Here is a 20,036-nt window from a genome sequence, read left to right as displayed (position 1 = left end):
CCACAACCAACCAAAACCTAAACAACAAAACGTAAACATAACGCTAACACAATTACAAATACAAACGAAAACAAAAACCTAACAACAAACCCAACCACAACCACAAACACCAATAAGAACACAAAGAAAAAAAACAAAAAAGCAAACGAAAACAAACCAAATCCAAACGCAAAACCAACCACAAACACAAATACAAACCCAAAAAAAACACAAACGAAAACGAAAAAAGAAAGAACAAAAACGAACCAAATCAAAACGCAACCACTAACGCAAACCCAACCTAAACACAAAGAAAACACTAACGCGAACATAAACGCAAAGTGCTCACAGTCTAGCCCGGGGCAGAATCGCCTGTTTCGGCTTAATAATCGACTATGGTACCCCAACTTATTCATAGTCTTTTGCACTCACTTAAACGAACGTAGGTGCCAAACCAAACCAAATGAACAATTATAATACTCCAAGCTTATTCGTAAAATACCTACAACATTTGCACTTGATCAATCCCCGCTAATTATGTAATTATTTTTCCCAACACCAAAACAAAGTAATAAAAAATAAATTCTTTTCCACTAATGCAATGTTTTATAAAGGGAAGTAATTGTGTTTTCCTAATTTATTTAAGGGAATTAAGTGCTAAAGGACTAAATATAAATAATTTTCAGACATAATTTGAATTTTTGTAAAAGATGATAATTTTTTAAAATTGTCTTTAATGAACATGCCGATAATTATTACTATCAGTTTGAAAATTGAAACTTTTTTCCCAACACTTTCAATAGTAATTTTTTAACTTATAAATTTAGACTATGAGCACGATAATAATATAACACCTAAATCCATCGAAGTATGTCAACGACAAACTTATTACAAACATACAGAATTGTGCTTTATTTATTAGATAAACATTCGATTTCAGTTTGTTATCGTAAATGGTAAAACAAATTTATTATAAAACCAAAATGAAATCTAAATAGTAAAAAATATGTTTAGCTTGTAAAGATATCTGGCGCTAATTGTAGATAGCAATGGTAAACAGCCTAATATTGATACGACACGCAGTGATTTATAAGTATAACTAACTACCTATTTTTTGGTACTTTGTCCACATATATTGATAATGTATAACGCCTAGGGTCTCACCTCAAACCAATACGGTTAACGATTACAACAATGTGTTATATGAGCATCATCCCTATCAATTCTTGTATTGAAAATATTGACGCGTAAAGACATATCTCCATATAGCCGCCAGTCTGCTTAATGTAATTAATGTCTCATCGTAATAAAAAGGCCCTATGTTGTATTTGTTGAACATGTTGTTTTTTTTGAGAGAATTACTTCGTCTAAGTTAATTAATTGCATTTACAGAGGCATACAGGTGTATAGTAAATGGTATTGATTATATAACTTGAATTGTTTTAAAGTAGTCAGTTTATTTAGGTGCCGCCTCTTGGAATAAAGTCATTATAGTTTTCGTGGCAAGATATAAAATTAAAAATTACATTTCATAATGATACATGTATTGATTATATAGGTAGATTGTGTTAAGGTGTAGAAAATTCGTTTTATATTATTTTAACGTTAACGAACAATAGCCGGCGTATACTTGTTTAGAGGTTTTAAACATTTGTAATTAAAGACGCATGATTTTAGCGCGTGAATTGTATTTGTGTTTGATAATTAATGATGTAAGAAGGAAGTAAACATTTTAGCTGTTAAACAAATAAAAAAACTAGGTTTTAGAATGAGTATCTTCTATAACGTACGTGTTGTTAGAAACACGTATTTAACGAAATAATGCTTCTATTAGTCAAATTTCATATCTTATAAAGTTCGACAAATAAACTGCAACTAATTATTTAGATATATATCCAGCTAATCACAAGCATATAACGTATGTATGTAATCTCAGATAATAGATACCAGAAATAAAATTAGAAATAGTGACTTGAATATTTACACGACATGAAGAATATCCAAATATCTTAAGAATATTCAAGTATCGATAACGTTCACAGATAGCCTAGTTAAAAAGCATATTTCTTTTTTAAAAATTCTGACTGCTTTAAAGTTCCGATGAAAAATGACAAAATATAACCTAGAGCTTCAATATTTATAATAAATACTGGTATTTTCAAATAACAAGAAATTTATAATAATAAAAGTATCAATTTTAAATAACTTGAAAAATTCATAACACATAAATTATAACAATCTAATACCTTAAAGAATATGTTTCTGTTCGTACGTGTAAGAAATGCGTTAACTTATATACTTTAATAAAATTCTTGACTGTTTTTTAACAGCATTTATAGGTTTGTCTTAATAAAGTTAAGCTTTTCTTTTTTTTTACAATAACTATCCAAACCTAACATTAGACTATTCAGTAAGCCTTTGACGTTAAAACGCAAATGAAAAGGCCAGTAGCACTTGTAACACATAAAAATGTCTCAATTCATCTACAAGTAGAGCTTTTAAAGTAGCGTTTGACGTATTGTATATTGTAATTTTAAAACCAAATTTATCAAAACAAATATTTCTCCGCAAATTAAAAAAAAAATATAAAAACAACAATTTTTGTTTAAATTATTTTCGATTATTATGTTTTGTGATATTTCGGCGTAGAATGATTTGTAAAATAAAATCTAAAATAAAGCTTTCTTTTCTGCTACGCCTGTAGCTGTATAAAATACGAGGTATAATTTATAACAGGTAGTTAAGTAAATTGAGATAGTTTACCAAGACTACACAATAGACGGAGAAATGGTCTTTTTCCGAAAATAGCAAGATAGTCGGGTATCAACGACTTTAAATTAACCAATCTCTTTAATCGATCACCGGGCATTTTCGGATCGCGTTCAAAGAAAATGATTAAACAGGAATCACGAAATTGCCTTTCCTACCCGAAACTTTCTAGACTGGCTTTGAATTTTCTTGGACTGCGAAGACGAAATAGCTTCAAAAAAAAAAAGTAAAATTGCATGCAATTATGTTTCACCGATGATGGTAGCATTTCGATCTTGTATGAATTACAGCGTCAAAGATCTAAGGTTCTGCGCTTGTTTAGTATTGATCGAGAGGCACTAGATATTATAGTCTGGGAAGTCGAGAACTTACGCACTGGTCACTCTACAAAACAAATAGAATCTTCTTTCTAAAACGTGATGTATCATAAGATTTCAGATTGACTCAACAATAACCATCACGTATTTATCTTTTGATTCATCGCTGTGAATTATAATGTGGTGCGGGATTCCCTTCAAGACAAGGAAGTATTACGTGTCAACATGAATGCGAAATCTAGACCGTTGACTTCGATTTCAGCCTGCTTTTAGTTTTGGGTTTGCTTCCATAGCCTTTGTCCGACCAAGAACAAACTACAAAGCAGCAGTTATTTGTTTGTTTTTAATTTGGAGTTGTCTCTCCTAGATGTGCTGTTGTCCCCCAACTATCCAGCCTCATCTGCCCAGGGTTTCGAACTTGGGACTTTTCGGCTTAGCAACTATCGACTCCGCCTATCAGACACGTCTACCGAAATGGAAATTTTCATTCAATTAACAGATGTTCACATAATATATCTAGCAAGAAATAGCGATTACTGCTACAGCTTGCCATGATTTGTATCATGTTTAACATTACTCGTCGTTATAAAACATGGGAATGTTATCCACAATTTTGACTTCAAAGAAGAAGATGTGCTTGTTTTGTTTCCATTTTTGCTTGACTAAAAAAATGTGTACATCTTTAAAACTTTACCTCTTTCTTATAAAATGTGGGTGGCTTGCATGAGCAAAAAGATGAATCAAATTTAATGCAATTACAAGTGAAAAAACTTGAAACATTTTTATACAAAAAAATTCAGTAATCTAACAAAATATAATCATTTAAAATAAAAAAGAATTAATACATTTCTAAATATTGAAAAAAAATGATTGACTAATTTTATTTTTTAAAAAATTTTACAATCTTTGAAAAGGAAACCCAATACAATTTGGAAAAAGAAATCAAGTTAAAAATCTTGAATATAACTTCCAAATATAATAAAGAAATCAAAGATCACAATTGGAAAACAGCCCCCCAACATGAAAAACATCTAAATACGTAATCTTAAAACAAATCTTCAATTCCAAAATGAAATCAAATTTTACAACACTGAAAAAAAAAACCATAAAAAATTTCAAAACGAAATCAAAGACAAGCATCAGATGCCGAGTTCTTTGAAATAGACGAACTCTACTTTATCTACTATATGTCTTGTCTACAAACGTGAAATGATGATGATGAGAAATTAAAGACAGCCAAAAATACTAAGCAAGACTTTAGCCAGGAGATGTCTGAACTAACAGAACTAACCAAATTTCATCCACAAACGAAGACTGATAAAAAAAGTAAATGGAAGTTAACAAAGAAAAGCAGACACCATTCATTTTATTGGCTAAAATTACATGATCGTAAGACACAGTGATGCTAAAATTATCTCAAGACCTCCGCCATTGGAAGGCCGATATTTTAGAAACAATCAGATGCATGATGGAATTTACTTAAGAACAAACAAGGTGTATACACTGGTGCATGATGGAATTTACTTAAGAACAACAAGGTGTATACACAGGTGCGTGGTGAAATTTACTTAAGAACAACAAGGTGTATACACAGGTGCGTGGTGAAATTTACTTAAGAACAACCAGGTGTATACACAGATGCATCATGGAATTTACTTAAGAACAACAAGGTGTATACACAGGTGCATGATGGAATTTACTTAAGAACAACCAGGTGTATACACAGGTGCATGATGGAATTTCCTTAAGAACAACAAGGTGTATACACAGGAAAAAGGAAAATACATATGGTACGATGCCTTAATTTTGTATTGGAATAAATGACACGTTCATAAACAAATCAAGACGCTTTATTGGAGCACTTAAACTCAAAGTAAAATCAATCATAGGCCTACCTAATAATCGCTAAGATTTTAGTTCGCAGTTATAAGAAAAACAAAACTTTTAGGCTAATTTTGTTTAAACCAAGACGTTTAGATTAATTTTGTTTAGACCAAGATGTTTAGATCAATTTTGTTTTAGAAACAAGACGTTAAGATTAATTTTGTTTACACCAAGACGTTTAGATTATTTTTGATGAAAGAAAGGACTAGCGAAGTGAAACGAATCTAACAATGAAGGTGGATCACACAAAACTAACGAACTTTTCTCGCGCTTAAATAATATCTACTTTTTTCTAGTTAAGTAAAGAATAACTTGCAAGCTAAGTGTGATGTATTTGTTTATATAAAGTGTGTGTGAGAGTGGCCTCCCCTTTGTAAGTGGTGTGCCAGCGAGAGAAAGACGTGTGTAAGCAGTGTGTGATATGGTCAGCAGAGGGTAACCTGAGTTTGTCTTAAGAAGGAGGAGTGTTTTGTAGTTGAAGGTTATCTGTGTTTCTCGGTTGTACTTGAAAAGATTATATTTTATTGTGATCAATGAACGTTGGACTCTGTGTTTAATTGTGTTATGGCTAGTTCCCAACAGAAAGACGTCAACTGAGCATAACACTAAGGCATAGCCCCTTTTAGGTAACAAATGCAATTATTTATTTCTATTTACATTAAACACTGAGTTCCAAGGTGAACCTTTAAAACATTTGATGCTCCTGATTCATGGAATTATCAAACGATCGATGGCAATGTTTCCCCCAATCAATCGACGGCTAGAGAATCTTCTCCACTGCAGATCATTTAAGTACAGATTCGCTTGGTCAGGTAGGAGGCGACTAGTACACTAGCAACAACCAGTTCCAAATCTGGAATAAACAGGATCAAATTATTGCAAGTCCATATTGAAACTAAATCTATATAATACAAATCATTATAAAAATACAAAATAGCCAGTTTAAATTAAAAAAAAACTAGTTCGACAAAATCATGTACCTACTATAGCATCTACTTTATGCTAATAAACTGCATTTATTTCTGTATTTAAATTACCTAGCCAGTATACAGCAAGGTCAGCCAACTTACCTCCCCCACCCGGAAATAAATTAAAGAAAATCGTTGTGGACATACCAAAACGCAACTGATTCGATCCATCGAGTTTTTGTCTTTGAGAATGTTCAGGATCTGTTGATAGAGTCATCATATATATATATATATATATATATATATATATATATATATATATATATATATATATATATATATATATATATATATATATATATATATATATATATATATATATATATATGAAGAGTTGATTTTCAAAACGCGATAAGCGCCATTTTTGAAAAAAATGAGATAACGTGCCCATATTGTAAAGCTAGTCAGTTACTATTAGGAAAACTTAATTTTAATCTTCACGGCGCAAAATTTTCATTTTATTTCTATTTTGTAGCTTAACAAAAGCTGGATATACCTCATTTTGCAACGAAACGCAAATTTTGGGACAAAAAAAAAAGCATCTTTTTATGCAGTTTCATTTCAAAAACCATTCTAGTCCTATTTATATGAGGGTTATGAACCTAAAGACAAGCTGTACTCTTCAAATTAAAGTCTCTCGTTAGAGACTTGCATCATTTTGAAAATTGTTCAAATAACCGAAATTACTCACTAAAAACACTTTAAAGTAACAGAAAAACATGGTACAATTGTAGTGAGATGATAACACTGGGAATATAAGTGGGTCTTAATAAAATAATAAACTAAAATATTGGACATCAGATGTATTATTAGAAAAAAAATGGATATACAGCGTTTTGTAGCTTAACAAAAGCTGGATATACCTCATTTTGCAACGAAACGCAAATTTTGGGACCAAAAAAAAGCATCTTTTTATGCAGGTACATTTCAAAAACCATTCTAGTCCTATTTATATGAGGGTTATGAACCTATATTGACAAACAGTTTTAGCAAATTGTACAATGGCTTCGTGTAGGAGAAAAGTTCGATTTTCTAGAAACCCAAATTTTGGATATATTGCATTTTGAAAATCAACTCTTCATATATATATATATATATATATATATATATATGGTTCCATGACAAATGATCTCAGGACAAATGATCTCAGGACAAATGATCTCAAGGACAAATGATCTCAAGGACAAAAGATACCAGGACAAAATATATCAGGACAAATGATATCATGGACAAGATATTTTGTCTGAGATCATTTGTCCTGAGATCATTTTTCCTGTCACCATATATATATATATATATATATATATATATATATATATATATATATATATATATATATATATATATATATATATATATATATATGTATGATATACTATATATATGTGTGGGTGTGTGTGGGTGTGGGTGTGTTTGGGCGTGCGTGCGTGTGTGCGTGTGTGTGGGTGTATGTGTGTGTATGTGTGTGTGTGTGTGTGTGTGTGTGTATGTGTGTGTGTGCGCGCACAAAACCAATGTAATCAGCACATACTATAACTGCAGGCTACCCTTGACGTCACGGATGATCTAAAAAACGATACGAGACTTTTCAGTCTCACAATGTCTTGTATATGGTAACATCTATTTATAAAACTTTCTCAACAAGATATATGGAATTATCTGAATACATCGGGCACTGTCTACTTTCATTAAAATATTTATTGTTCTTATATATTACTTGACATCCATATAAATATGTAGAGGCAAAGAGAAGATTGATCTAAACTCCACTTTATATTGAATAAAAATTGTTAATTATATTAAATATGGTTCTGTAAATAAATCGTAATGTTAATAAATATGGATATATAGTAATACATAGTAATATTAATATCATTGATTTTTCTCTAAGAGAGGTAACATTTGCTGAACTCCGAAAGATAATAGTCTCATGTTTGTTTCCCCTTGACCACAAACAGACTTTTCAAAAAGGTAATTTATGAAACAATAAAAAATTTTTTTTTTTAAATTAGAGTTTAAAATTAAAATGTATATTAATTAACTGCTATTAAGAATATTTCTCCTCTAGTTTTATTAATAATGATAAACTTTATGTAACTATAAACCAAATAAGATTACGATAATATTTGCAGCAAGCCTGGAGAATGGCATAAAAACTACACTCTATGAAATGTTCAAATATAAAATGTGACTATCCAATTGGCTCATCCTTTTTTCAAATTTCGGTATTTTTCTGTTTTTTCCCCTTTTGTTATTTGGGCAAACGAACTTAGCTGATGATGATATTAATGTGATGTTTATCTCAGTGGCGTAGCGAGGTCGGGTGTCACTCGGTGCGGCACTTAATGGTGTCACCCCCCCCCCCAGAGGCGTCCCGGGGACAAACTTTCAAGTTTTTGATTTGCACCCCCCCCCCTCAAACTTTCGATTTGCACCCCCCCCCTCAAGTTTTTGATTTGCACCCCCCCTCAAACTTTCGATTTGCACCCCCCCCCCCCCCATCACATTTTTCTCTATATATTTTTACTACTTTTTGCCTTGGTGTCACCCCCCCCCCCCTAAATTGTGTCACCCGGTGCGGTCCGCACCCCCTGCCCCCCCCCCCCCTCGCTACGCCCCTTGTTTATCTGATGATGATGATAATATGATGTTACCCACATCCTGCCTGGGGATCGGCTAGCTTCAAGTATTTGGTAGTCAAGGAAATTATAAACATTTTTTTCGTTGAATAAATTAAGATTTCAATAGCAACTTCTAGTCCGCCTATGTTAACGATGTGGGTTATTTGTTTTAGTAACAAACACACATCAAAAGAGTGGCAAGGATAACTTCTTATTGGAGAAACAATAATAGAATTCATAGTTGACTTTCAAATGTAGTGTCAAAAAGTGTGATTTAAATTTTAATGTGTTCTTGTACATTGACAATTGTGTTATCAAATACCATACATTTTTTAAAGCGAGGTAGCCTCGGCTAAACTGCGAAACAAAGTGATTTCGTTTGTGTTACCCTTTGACAATAATTTACCAAAACGAAATACTCCTGACAACTGAATCAAGTAGAAACTCCTGACAATTGAATCAAGTAGAAACTCCTGACTATTGAATCAAGTAGAAACTCCTGACAATTGAATCAAGTAGAAACTCCTGACTATTGAATCAAGTAGAAACTCCTCACAACTGAATCAAGTAGAAACTCCTGACTATTGAATAAAGTAGAAAATCATGACAATTGAAACAAGTAGAAAATCCTGACAATTGAATCAAGTAGAAACTCCTGACAATTGAATCAAGTAGAAACTCCTGAGAATTGAATCAAGTAGAAACTCCTGACAATTGAATCAAGTAAAAACTCCTGACAACTGAATCAAGTAGAAACACCTGACAATTGAAACAAGTTGAAACTCCTGACCTCTGTGCAGTTGGCTCCGTTTAACAGATCCTGATGCTTAAGTATTTAAAAAAAACTGCTTTCAATTTAAATATAACTATTATAACCCTATACATAACCCCTAGTTTTACCCAAGCTATACTATAAGTAATACGTAAGACAATGCTAACTGTTCCATACCATCAGGATCGTGAGCCTCAAAGACGTTGCTAACCACTTGCCCGATCTCTTGACCATTATCCATGATTTTGGCAGTGAGGCGAAAGTTTAGGGTAGGTACGGCAGGGAACCAGATCTTGATATGGTGACCGGTGGAGCAGTAGCACTTCGGCTCTGTACGTGAGCCGTTCCCACAGGTGCTCATCTGGCATGGGTACGCGAACAGTTGGCACTTCTGTGGAGACAAGGGGCGTGTTTACATAAAGTATATTTTGGATAGTCTTTGGATCATATAGAGAGCAAAGTATACGCATGACATTTTTTTTTTTAGCTTTGGGATCATGAAGAATTTTCGAGAGCAAAAAGCATTAGCTAAACACACTAACTAGAAATGTCACAAACACACTAATTAGACATGTCACAAATACGCCAACTAGAAATGTCACAAACGCGCCAACTAGAAAAATCACAAACACACTAACTAGAAATGTCACAAACACACTAACTAGAAATGTCACAAACACACTAACTAGAAATATCACAAACACACTAACTAGAATTGTCACAAACACACTTACTAGAAATGTCACAAACACGCCAACTAGAAATGTCACAAACACACTGACTAGAAATGTCACAAACACGCAAACTAGAAATGTCACAAACACACTAACTAGAAATGTCACAAACACACTAACTAGAATTGTCACAAACACACTTACTAGAAATGTCACAAACACACTGACTAGAAATATCACAAACACGCAAACTAGAAATGTCACAAACACGCCAATTAGAAATGTCGCAAACACACTAACTAGAAATGTCACAAACACACTAACTAGAAATGTCACAAATGTCTACCCACCTCTTGCCAGGATGACGATTGGCTACAGTCCGCACTTGATTCACATTGAAACAAAGTGACGTGGGTGCACGCACTCTCTGGGCGTTCAGCTTTGTCTTCAAAGGTCCCAAACACATAGCCAGTAATCTTGCAAATGGCGTCGCTGTTGCATTCTTTCTCAAAGCCTAAAATACTCATTTCAAGGGAACCAGTGCTATGCATGGGAGCTGGGTAAAACAACATCAAATACTCAGTTCAAGTGAACCGTGCTAAGTACGGCATTTGGGTAAAACAACATCAAATATTTAGTTCAAGTGAACCATTGCTACAGCATTTGGGTAAATAAACATCAAATACTTAGATCAAGTGAACCGTGCTAAGTAAGGCATTTGGGTAAAACAACATCAAATACTTAGTTCAAGTGAACCATTGCTACAGCATTTGGGTAAATAAACATCAAATACTTAGATCAAGTGAACCGTGCTAAGTAAGGCATTTTGGGTAAAACAACATCAAATACTCAGTTCAAGTGAACCGTGCTAAGTACGGCATTTGGGTAAAAAAAACTTCAATTACTTAGTTCAAGTGAAACAGTGCTATTGAATTTGGGTAAAACAACATCAAATACTTAGTTCAAGTGAAACAGTGCTACTGTATTTGGGTAAAACAACATCAAATACTTAGTTCAAGTGAAACAGTGCTATTGAATTTGGGTAAAACAACATCAAATACTTAGTTCAAGTGAACCGTGCTAAGTAAGGCATCTGGATAAAACAACATCAAATACTCAGTTCAAGTAAACAGTGCAACAGCATTTGGATGAAACAACATCAAATACTTAGTTCAAGTGAACCGTGCTAAGTACGGTATTTGGGTAAAACAACATCAAATACTTAGTTCAAGTGAAACAGTGCTATTGAATTTGGGTAAAACAACATCAAATACTTAGTTCAAGTGAACCGTGCTAAGTACGGCATTTGGGTAAAACAACATCAAATACTCAGTTCAAGTGAACCGTGCTAAGTACGGCATTTGGGTAGAACAACAGCAAATACTTAGTTCAAGTGAAACAGTGCTATTGAATTTGGGTAAAACAACATCAAATACTTAGTTCAAGTGAAACAGTGCTACTGTATTTGGGTAAAACAACATCAAATACTTAGTTCAAGTGAACCGTGCTAAGTACGGCATTTGGGTAAAAAAAACTTCAATTACTTAGTTCAAGTGAAACAGTGCTATTGAATTTGGGTAAAACAACATCAAATACTTAGTTCAAGTGAAACAGTGCTACTGTATTTGGGTAAAACAACATCAAATACTTAGTTCAAGTGAAACAGTGCTATTGAATTTGGGTAAAACAACATCAAATACTTAGTTCAAGTGAACCGTGCTAAGTAAGGCATCTGGATAAAACAACATCAAATACTCAGTTCAAGTGAACAGTGCAACAGCATTTGGATGAAACAACATCAAATACTTAGTTCAAGTGAACCGTGCTAAGTACGGTATTTGGGTAAAACAACATCAAATACTTAGTTCAAGTGAAACAGTTTTATTGAATTTGGGTAAAACAACATCAAATACTTAGTTCAAGTGAACCGTGCTAAGTACGGCATTTGGGTAAAACAACATCAAATACTCAGTTCAAGTGAACCGTGCTAAGTAAGGCATTTGGGTAAAACAACATCAAATACTTAGTTCAAGTGAACCGTGCTATTGAATTTGGGTAAAACAACATCAAATACTTAGTTCAAGTGAACAGTGCTACAGCATTTGGGTAAAACAACATCAAATACTCAGTTCAAATGAACCGTGCTAAGTAAGGCATTTGGATAAAACAACATCCAATAAAACTTGCTTTTATGACAAACTGACGTAGATACAGAAGCGTAGCAATGGAGGGGGTACATATGTCCCCGGGCGCTGACCCTAATGAGCACATTTAATGAGCTTAAAAAATTAAAAGGTCATTTTAGTTGCAGTTTCGCTTTATAATTTTTAAAATATATAAATAGGGGGAGGGGGGCGCCAAATTGAAATTTTGTTCCTGGGCGCCGAAAAGGGTCGCTACGCCTCTGCGTAGATAATATCGAACATGTATTGTGGGAAGAGAGTTAGCACTGGAATCATTTAATTTAAGAACTAACGTCTCAACTATGGCTAAGTTAAACATAAAGGACGGGTTTAACTTTGAGGGCTGGGCTAGAATTATGGCGAGGTTTAACTTTTAGGGCTGGGCTAGAATTATGGCGAGGTTTAACTTTTCTTTTAGGAATGGGCTAGAATTATGGCAAGGATAAACTTTTAGGAATGGGCTAGAATTATGGCGAGGTTTAACTTTTAGGGCTGGGCTAGAATTATGGCGAGGTTTAACTTTTAGGGCTGGCTAGAATTATGGCGAGGTTAAACTTTTAGGAATGGGCTAGAATTATGGCATGGTTTAACTTTTAGGAATGGGCTAGAATTATGGCGAGGTTTAACTTTTAGGACTGGGCTAGAGTTATGGCGAGGTTTAACTTTTAGGGCTGGCTAGAATTATGGCGAGGTTTAACTTTTAGGACTGGGCTAGAATTATGGCGAGGTGACAGGACAAATAATCTCAGACAAAATATCTCAGAAAAAATATCTCACGGACAAATGATCTCAGGACAAAAGATACCAGGACAAAATATATCTGGACAAATGATACCAAGGACAATTGATCTCAGACAAAATATCTCAGACAAAATATCTCACACCTAAATTTTAATAATGTAGTTGATGATTTTAGTTGATCTGAATTTTTTTTAATTGATTGTCATATGTTTTTTTTTTACTATGGTTAATATTGTTTATATGCCTATATAGTAACTAGCTGCATCCCGTGCTCCGCCACGGTAAATCTTTTTTAAATGTACCAACTTGGGAACAGGACAAAACTAAACACAACACAAACGAACGCAAAAAAAAAAACACAAACGAAAAAACAAACACAACACTCATAACATAAACACAATTTAAATGCAATCATAAAGGCATATTGCTCACAGTCTAGCCCGTAGCGCCAAATCGCGCCCTTTACGGTGATTTGCACCCCCCTCAAACTTTCGATTTGCACCCCTGCCCCCCCCCCCCCGCCCTAAAACTTTCGATTTCCACCACCCCCCCTCGCAAATTTTTTCCAACCCACTTTGGCGCCCCGTAAGGTTGGCACCCGGGGACATATGCACCCCCCCCTCGCTACGCCTCTCCTATAAAACCCCTAGCTTGTCCGCAAACCGAAAGATAGAATAATAATTAGTAAACAGTATAAATAATAGGCAGTATTTAAAATATCCGTGTTTTACCTACAATATTTCACTTTATCCATTCACGCATTTTTTTAATTTTAAAAATTTACAATAGAGTTTCATAACTAAAACCATTGCGCACCGAATGAACGTGATGACGCGTCTAAAATAGTGCTTAATAGTTGATTAAAAAGTATAAGTAGTAAACATTACATTCAGTGAATAAAATAAATAAAAAATAGCCTTTTATCAATCAATGCTAATTATAATATTCCAACAATAATGTACTCTTACACGTCTGCATAATTTGCATTCACATTTTGCTAATTATATTATTCCAACAATTATTCCGTCTTGCAGATTTTGCAATGTGCGTGTATTTAATATTCTCTTTACTTTATGCAGAATTGTACAAACAGTGGAAATTATAAAATAGCTCTATGCCGCTATATAAACAAACCCTACTCTAATACTTATAATAAGACACTGCGGTGCACTGAAAAGCACAGCATGGTGCGTAGTTTACTTTTATAGTCCCAAAATCTATAGCGATGACGGACGGACGGAAGGAAGGAAGGAAGGAAGGAAGGAAGGAAGGACAGACACAGCCCGCTTATATTATAGATTGTAAGAAATGTTTGCCGTATAAATTTGTCATATTGCACTAAACATTTTAAAGTTAGTATTAGTAATATAGTATACGAAGATTAAAGAATTTTTTTTTCGATAGACAGCGTAGGCGAGCTTGCCAAACATGAGACAATCCAACCACGTCAGGTGGACAAAACTAGATCAAAGAGGATGAAATAACAATAAAGACACACCTTCGTATCAAGGTGGCCGCCCACTTTGACGGCAGAGACATGCCTTAAGGGAAAGACATCCACCCTCCATTGACAATACAACTAACATCTAAAGTCAATAGTTATGCGTCGGTCACGCCTTAGCGATCAGTGACAAATGCTTAATTAAACGACAGCGGTCATCGCGGAGCTAAGTTAATCGTAGCGTGCATCAAACAAAGCAGTATTAGTGGTGATTACTCAGCTAGCGCCTCTTTCGTTACCTCGCAGAAAGGTTTTAGGACATTAGTTTCTGGTGAATTTATGTTTGCCATTTAGCAACATGTCGAGCAAGAGTTCACACAATAGATGATCACATAGTATTGAAGAGGTGTGATCATATTGATGTACCTGCCAGCAAAGAAACGTAAACGTTATGTTTGTGTTGACGATGCTATAAGAACAATAGTTTAACGTTACGAACCTGGAATGCGAGTGGTGGAAGCCAGCGTTGTGTCTGAAATTAGCAATAAAAACAGAAAGTGATATTTCAACGCCAACGGTAGACAAAGGTACAGATTATAGTCCAAGTAAAGACAGAACAGACAGAACCTAAATGCATCAAGTCAGACAACGCCTGTTTTTACCCCCCTCTACATGTTTGCACTATACCCATTCAAGGAAGCTACTATTTGTCTGTATCGTCGTCCCTGTAATTGTGTCGCCTGTGTGGTCGAATAATAGTCCTTGTTGTGTTTATGAGGCTAGCGGTCAGATCCTTCGGGGTTCAGAGGTCAAACCAGCCCGCGACTTCCGTGCAAAAGCTGTGATAGTGGTCTGCCATGAAAGCCCTGGACTACTACTAAGTTTAACTTTAGTGTAGGAATAGTGTTATGTTTAACTTTATTGTAGGAATAATTTTATGTTAAACTTTAGTGTAGGAATATTGTTATGTTTAACTTTAGTGTAGGAATATTTTTAAACTTTATTGTAGGAATATTTTTATGTTAAACTTTAGTGTAAGAATATTTTTAAACTTTATTGTAGGAATATTTTTATGTTAAACTTTTGTGTAGGAATAGTTTTATGTTTAACTTTAGTGTAGGAATATTTTTATGTTAAACTTTTGTGTAGGAATATTTTTAAACTTTAGTGTAGGAATATTTTTATGTTTAACTTTAGTGTAGGAATATTTTTATGTTTAACTTTAGTGTAGGAATATTGTTATGTTAAACTTTTGTGTAGGAATATTTTTAAACTTTAGTGTAGGAATATTTTTATGTTTAACTTTAGTGTAGGAATATTGTTATGATTAACTTTAGTGTAAGAATATTTTTAAACTTTAGTGTAGGAATATTGTTATGTTTAACATTAGTGTAGGAGTATTGTTATGTTAAACTTTCGTGTAGTTATATTGTTATGTTTAACTTTAGGAGTTAAATCGTTGTCTAGTTTAGCGTTGGAGCTTCAGTCAGATTTCGGTTAAGTTTAAAAAGAACATCACCTATATGAATTGTGATATCAGCCTTTTATTCTCACCATATTTTTTTCTGAATTAAAGTCACTTACATACATTATAAAATCTGTCCTACATTTTCTGTATCTGAGTACACTTACATCTATATATATATATGGAGGAAAGGAGGGTTTTAGTGTTTTAAAGCAAATATTATTAGTGACAGTATTGGTACTGTCGAATTCACAAATTATGAACTACTAAGAAGTAGAAAATTAAACTAAATAGAGGCGTGTGATACGCCGCGGGTCGGCTCGTACAGTATAAAATATGTTCTACATTTTCTGTATCTGATTACACTTAAATACAGTATAAAATCTGTCCTACATTTTCAGTATCTGAGTACACATACATACAGTATAAAATCTGTCCCACATATTCACTATCTGACTACATGAAACTCACATACTGGGTAGAAAACCAAGGCAGATGAGCAGAACAAACTTGAACATTTTCTCCATGAGTTCACGTCTGGTAACCAGAGTTGTCGCCCACCAAAATCTAGAAAAACTGTAGCAAAGAATTTAAGTTTTCATTTGGTCAGCACTATGTCCAGCCGCCATTATTATTCCCTGGCGTCAGTCAGGTAGCCATCTGAGCTGGGCCGACTTATGGACTTTCTACTGACACGAACCCAGATTCGAAGGAGATGATGTAGGCCTATAACTATTCTGATATTCTGTTGAAGTGTCTTTAAGTGAGAATAGACATAGTTCTAGATTTTAGAGTATGACAATTTTTTTTGAACATTTCTTTATGTTAATTATGTCAAATTTAAAACCTTAATAATTGTCACTTGTTATCTATTATATGGTCAGTATCGATGGAATTCTACCAGCACCTTCTGGTGAGTCTATAGATTTATTCCTCTAGCGTGGTGGGCCTATATATTTATCCCTCTAGCATGGTGGGTCTATAGATTTAATCCTCTAGCGTGGTTGGCCTATAGATTTATTCCTCTAGCATTGTAGGCCTATAGATTTATTCCTCTAGCATGGTGGGCCTATAGATTTATTCCTCTAGCATGGTTGGCCTATAGATTTATTCCTCTAGCATGGTGGGCCTATAGATTTATCCCCCTAGAATGGTGAGCCTATATATTTATTCCTCTAGCATGGTGGGCCTATAGATTTATTCCTCTAGCATGGTGGGCCTATAGATTTATTCTTCTAGCATGGTGGGCCTATATATTTATTCCTGTAGCATGGTGGGCCTATAGATTTATTCCTGTAGCGTAGTAGGCCTATAGGTTTATTACTCTAGCATGGTGGGCCTATAGATTTATCCCTCTAGCATGGTGGGCCCATAGATTTATCCACCTAGCATTGTGGGCCAATAGATTTATTCCTATAGCATGGTGGGCCTATAGATATATTCTTCTAGCATGGTGGGCCTATAGATTATTCCTCTAGCATGGTGGGCCTACAGATTTATTCCTTTAGCATGGTGGGCCCAGAGGCGTAGCGACCCTTCCCGGCGCCCGGGGACAAACTTTATATTTGAGCGCCTCCCTTGGGGGCAACCTTTTAATTTTCAAGTTGCACCCCCCTCCCCCCTCCCCCTCTCCTCAAACGTTCAATTTGCACCTAAATTGAGATGTTAATTTGTTTTTCTAACCCATTTTGGCGCCCCCTAAGGTTGGCGCCCGGTGACATATGTACCATCTCCCCCCCCCCTCTCGCTACGCCTCTGGGTTGGCCTATGATGTACATGCCGTTATGATAATATATGGATTAGCATTAAGTTAGGATTAAGTGATGTGATTAACTTGTCTGATGATTAACAGTTGTGCTTTAAATATATAATGATTATGTCATATACTTGCAGTGTCTGAAGATTAAATGATGCTGTATTAGTGGTTTAGTTTAAGTGTGGGTTTAATTAGTTTTTGTATTTTTGTGTTGATAGATTTAATAATTAGGGAATAACGGTTATTTATTCTATACAACTCATTGTGTAGCCTTATTGTACTGGAGATAGAGATATCAAGAATAACGCTTATTTATTCTATACAACCAATGAGAATTATTTCTACAATGGATTAAAAGCCTTAGCCTAATGTGTTTATAATATTTTAGCAACTGAGTTTTAAAGAATGCAGCATTCGTGGCTAATTAAATAGTTTACCCAACCAGTTGTTCCTTCTTCGATATAATATTATGATGTTTTTATCCTTGATTTGTGATGTTTTGCTTATCGGGCGCCATGCACCATGATCAAGTAAATACGAGTCATTGGCGCGGTTTGTTCAATGAAAAAACTTTTTGGTTCGAGATTTCGGGAATTTCCGGAGGTCGCTTGAAAAAAGTGTTTCTGTACAAGGACGCTTTAGGGCTGGTAAGTAGGTCACCAACCAGTTCTACGGCTCAATTAAACCTGCATGAGCCATAGAACTCGTTGGTGACCTACTTACTAGCCCTTTTGTTTTCGCGTAACAACCAGCGTTGGATTTTGTCATATGAAGAAAAGGAACTGTCTCAAAATGTCAACATCATAAGCAACCCTCAGATTTAAACATTTTTGCAGTGCATTGTCTATACTGCTCATATTATAAACTGTTACGGGTCAGTTGTAGGTTAGATTAGAATAGGATAGAATGATCTAGAATTAGGGGAGAGTGAGTGTGTGAGTTGAGTTTACCCTAGAATATTGTTAACCCCGGTGTGTTTGTGTATTGTTATCCTAAGGTCGAATGCGGTATAAAAGCTGGAGTGAATGATTGTCAGGGGTTAGTTGCTAGCGATTAGGACGAGGGCTATTTTTGAATATATATATTTTTGACGGAATAAAAGTAGTGAACATAGTCACGAAGAGTTGTTGTATATCTGAAACCAACCTGAACGTAACATAAACTTACAGAATTATTTAAAACAATTTTATATTTTAAAAAAAAATTGACTGGAAAAAGAAAAATTATCAAATTAATAGAAATACGCTGATTGAGCTGCAGTACCACAGCTGACCCGCATCTTCATCAACTACTGGAGGAAGCAGCAACAACAACCACCGTACCAGCTGACCCGCATCTTCATCAACTACTGGAGGAAGCAGCAACAGCACGAACCGTACCAGCTGACCCGCATCTTCATCAACTACTGGAGGAAGCAGCAACAACAAGCACCGTACCAGCTGACCCGCATCTTCATCAACTACTGGAGGAAGCAGCAACAGCACGAACCGTACCAGCTGACCCGCATCTTCATCAACTACTGGAGGAAGCAGCAACAGCACGAACCGTACCAGCTGACCCGCATCTTCATCAACTACTGGAGGAAGCAGCAACAGCACGAACCGTACCAGCTGACCCGCATCTTCATCAACTACTGGAGGAAGCAGCAACAGCACGAACCGTACCAGCTGACCCGCATCTTCATCAACTACTGGAGGAAGCAGCAACAGCAACCACCGTACCAGCTGACCCGCATCTTCATCAACTACTGGAGGAAGCAGCAACAGCACGAACCGTACCAGCTGACCCGCATCTTCATCAACTACTGGAGGAAGCAGCAACAGCAACCACCGTACCAGCTGACCCGCATCTTCATCAACTACTGGAGGAAGCAGCAACAACAACCACCGTACCAGCTGACCCGCATCTTCATCAACTACTGGAGGAAGCAGCAACAGCAAGCACCGTACCAGCTGACCCGCATCTTCATCAACTACTGGAGGAAGCAGCAACAGCAAGCACCGTACCAGCTGACCCGCATCTTCATCAACTACTGGAGGAAGCAGCAACAGCAAGCACCGTACCAGCTGACCCGCATCTTCATCAACTACTGGAGGAAGCAGCAACAGCAACCACTGTACCAGCTGACCCGCATCTTCATCAACTACTGGAGGAAGCAGCAACAACAAGCACCGTACCAGCTGACCCGCATCTTCATCAACTACTGGAGGAAGCAGCAACAACAACCACCGTACCAGCTGACCCGCATCTTCATCAACTACTGGAGGAAGCAGCAACAACAACCACCGTACAAGCTGACCCGCATCTTCATCAACTACTGGAGGAAGCAGCAACAGCAAGCACCGTACAAGCTGCCGGAGGTCCGCGTGCAGCGCATGCCAAGCGAGCTTGACCACCTGCTGGTGCGCGACTTGTTCTTGGACTACGCCTTGATCTTCCCCATGATGTTTATCGGCATCTTCAGCT

At 35.6% G+C, this 20,036-nt stretch overlaps 1 protein-coding gene across 1 annotated transcript; it reads right to left on the bottom strand.

Annotated features, from left to right (window-relative positions):
* Positions 1 to 4,415: 4,415 nt before the first annotated feature.
* On the bottom strand, positions 4,416 to 18,107 carry LOC131941823 (uncharacterized). The gene is made up of 6 exons (XM_059301371.1): positions 18,008 to 18,107; positions 16,290 to 16,390; positions 10,335 to 10,540; positions 9,488 to 9,701; positions 6,065 to 6,118; positions 4,416 to 5,802 (listed from the first exon to the last, which is right to left on the bottom strand). The coding sequence occupies exons 2-6, from the start codon at positions 16,339 to 16,341 to the stop codon at positions 5,738 to 5,740; spliced, it is 591 nt and encodes a 196-aa protein (XP_059157354.1). The 5' UTR covers positions 16,342 to 16,390; positions 18,008 to 18,107; the 3' UTR covers positions 4,416 to 5,737.
* Between the last annotated feature and the right edge of the window lie 1,929 nt (positions 18,108 to 20,036).

This window comes from Physella acuta, unplaced genomic scaffold (assembly GCF_028476545.2).
Source record: "Physella acuta isolate Inbredline_101_S28 unplaced genomic scaffold, ASM2847654v3 ptg000374l, whole genome shotgun sequence".
In the NCBI taxonomy this organism is placed as follows: Eukaryota; Metazoa; Mollusca; class Gastropoda; family Physidae; genus Physella; species Physella acuta.
The sequence above is the reverse complement of the archived record's forward strand: the minus strand, read 5'-3'. Positions and strand labels throughout refer to the sequence as shown.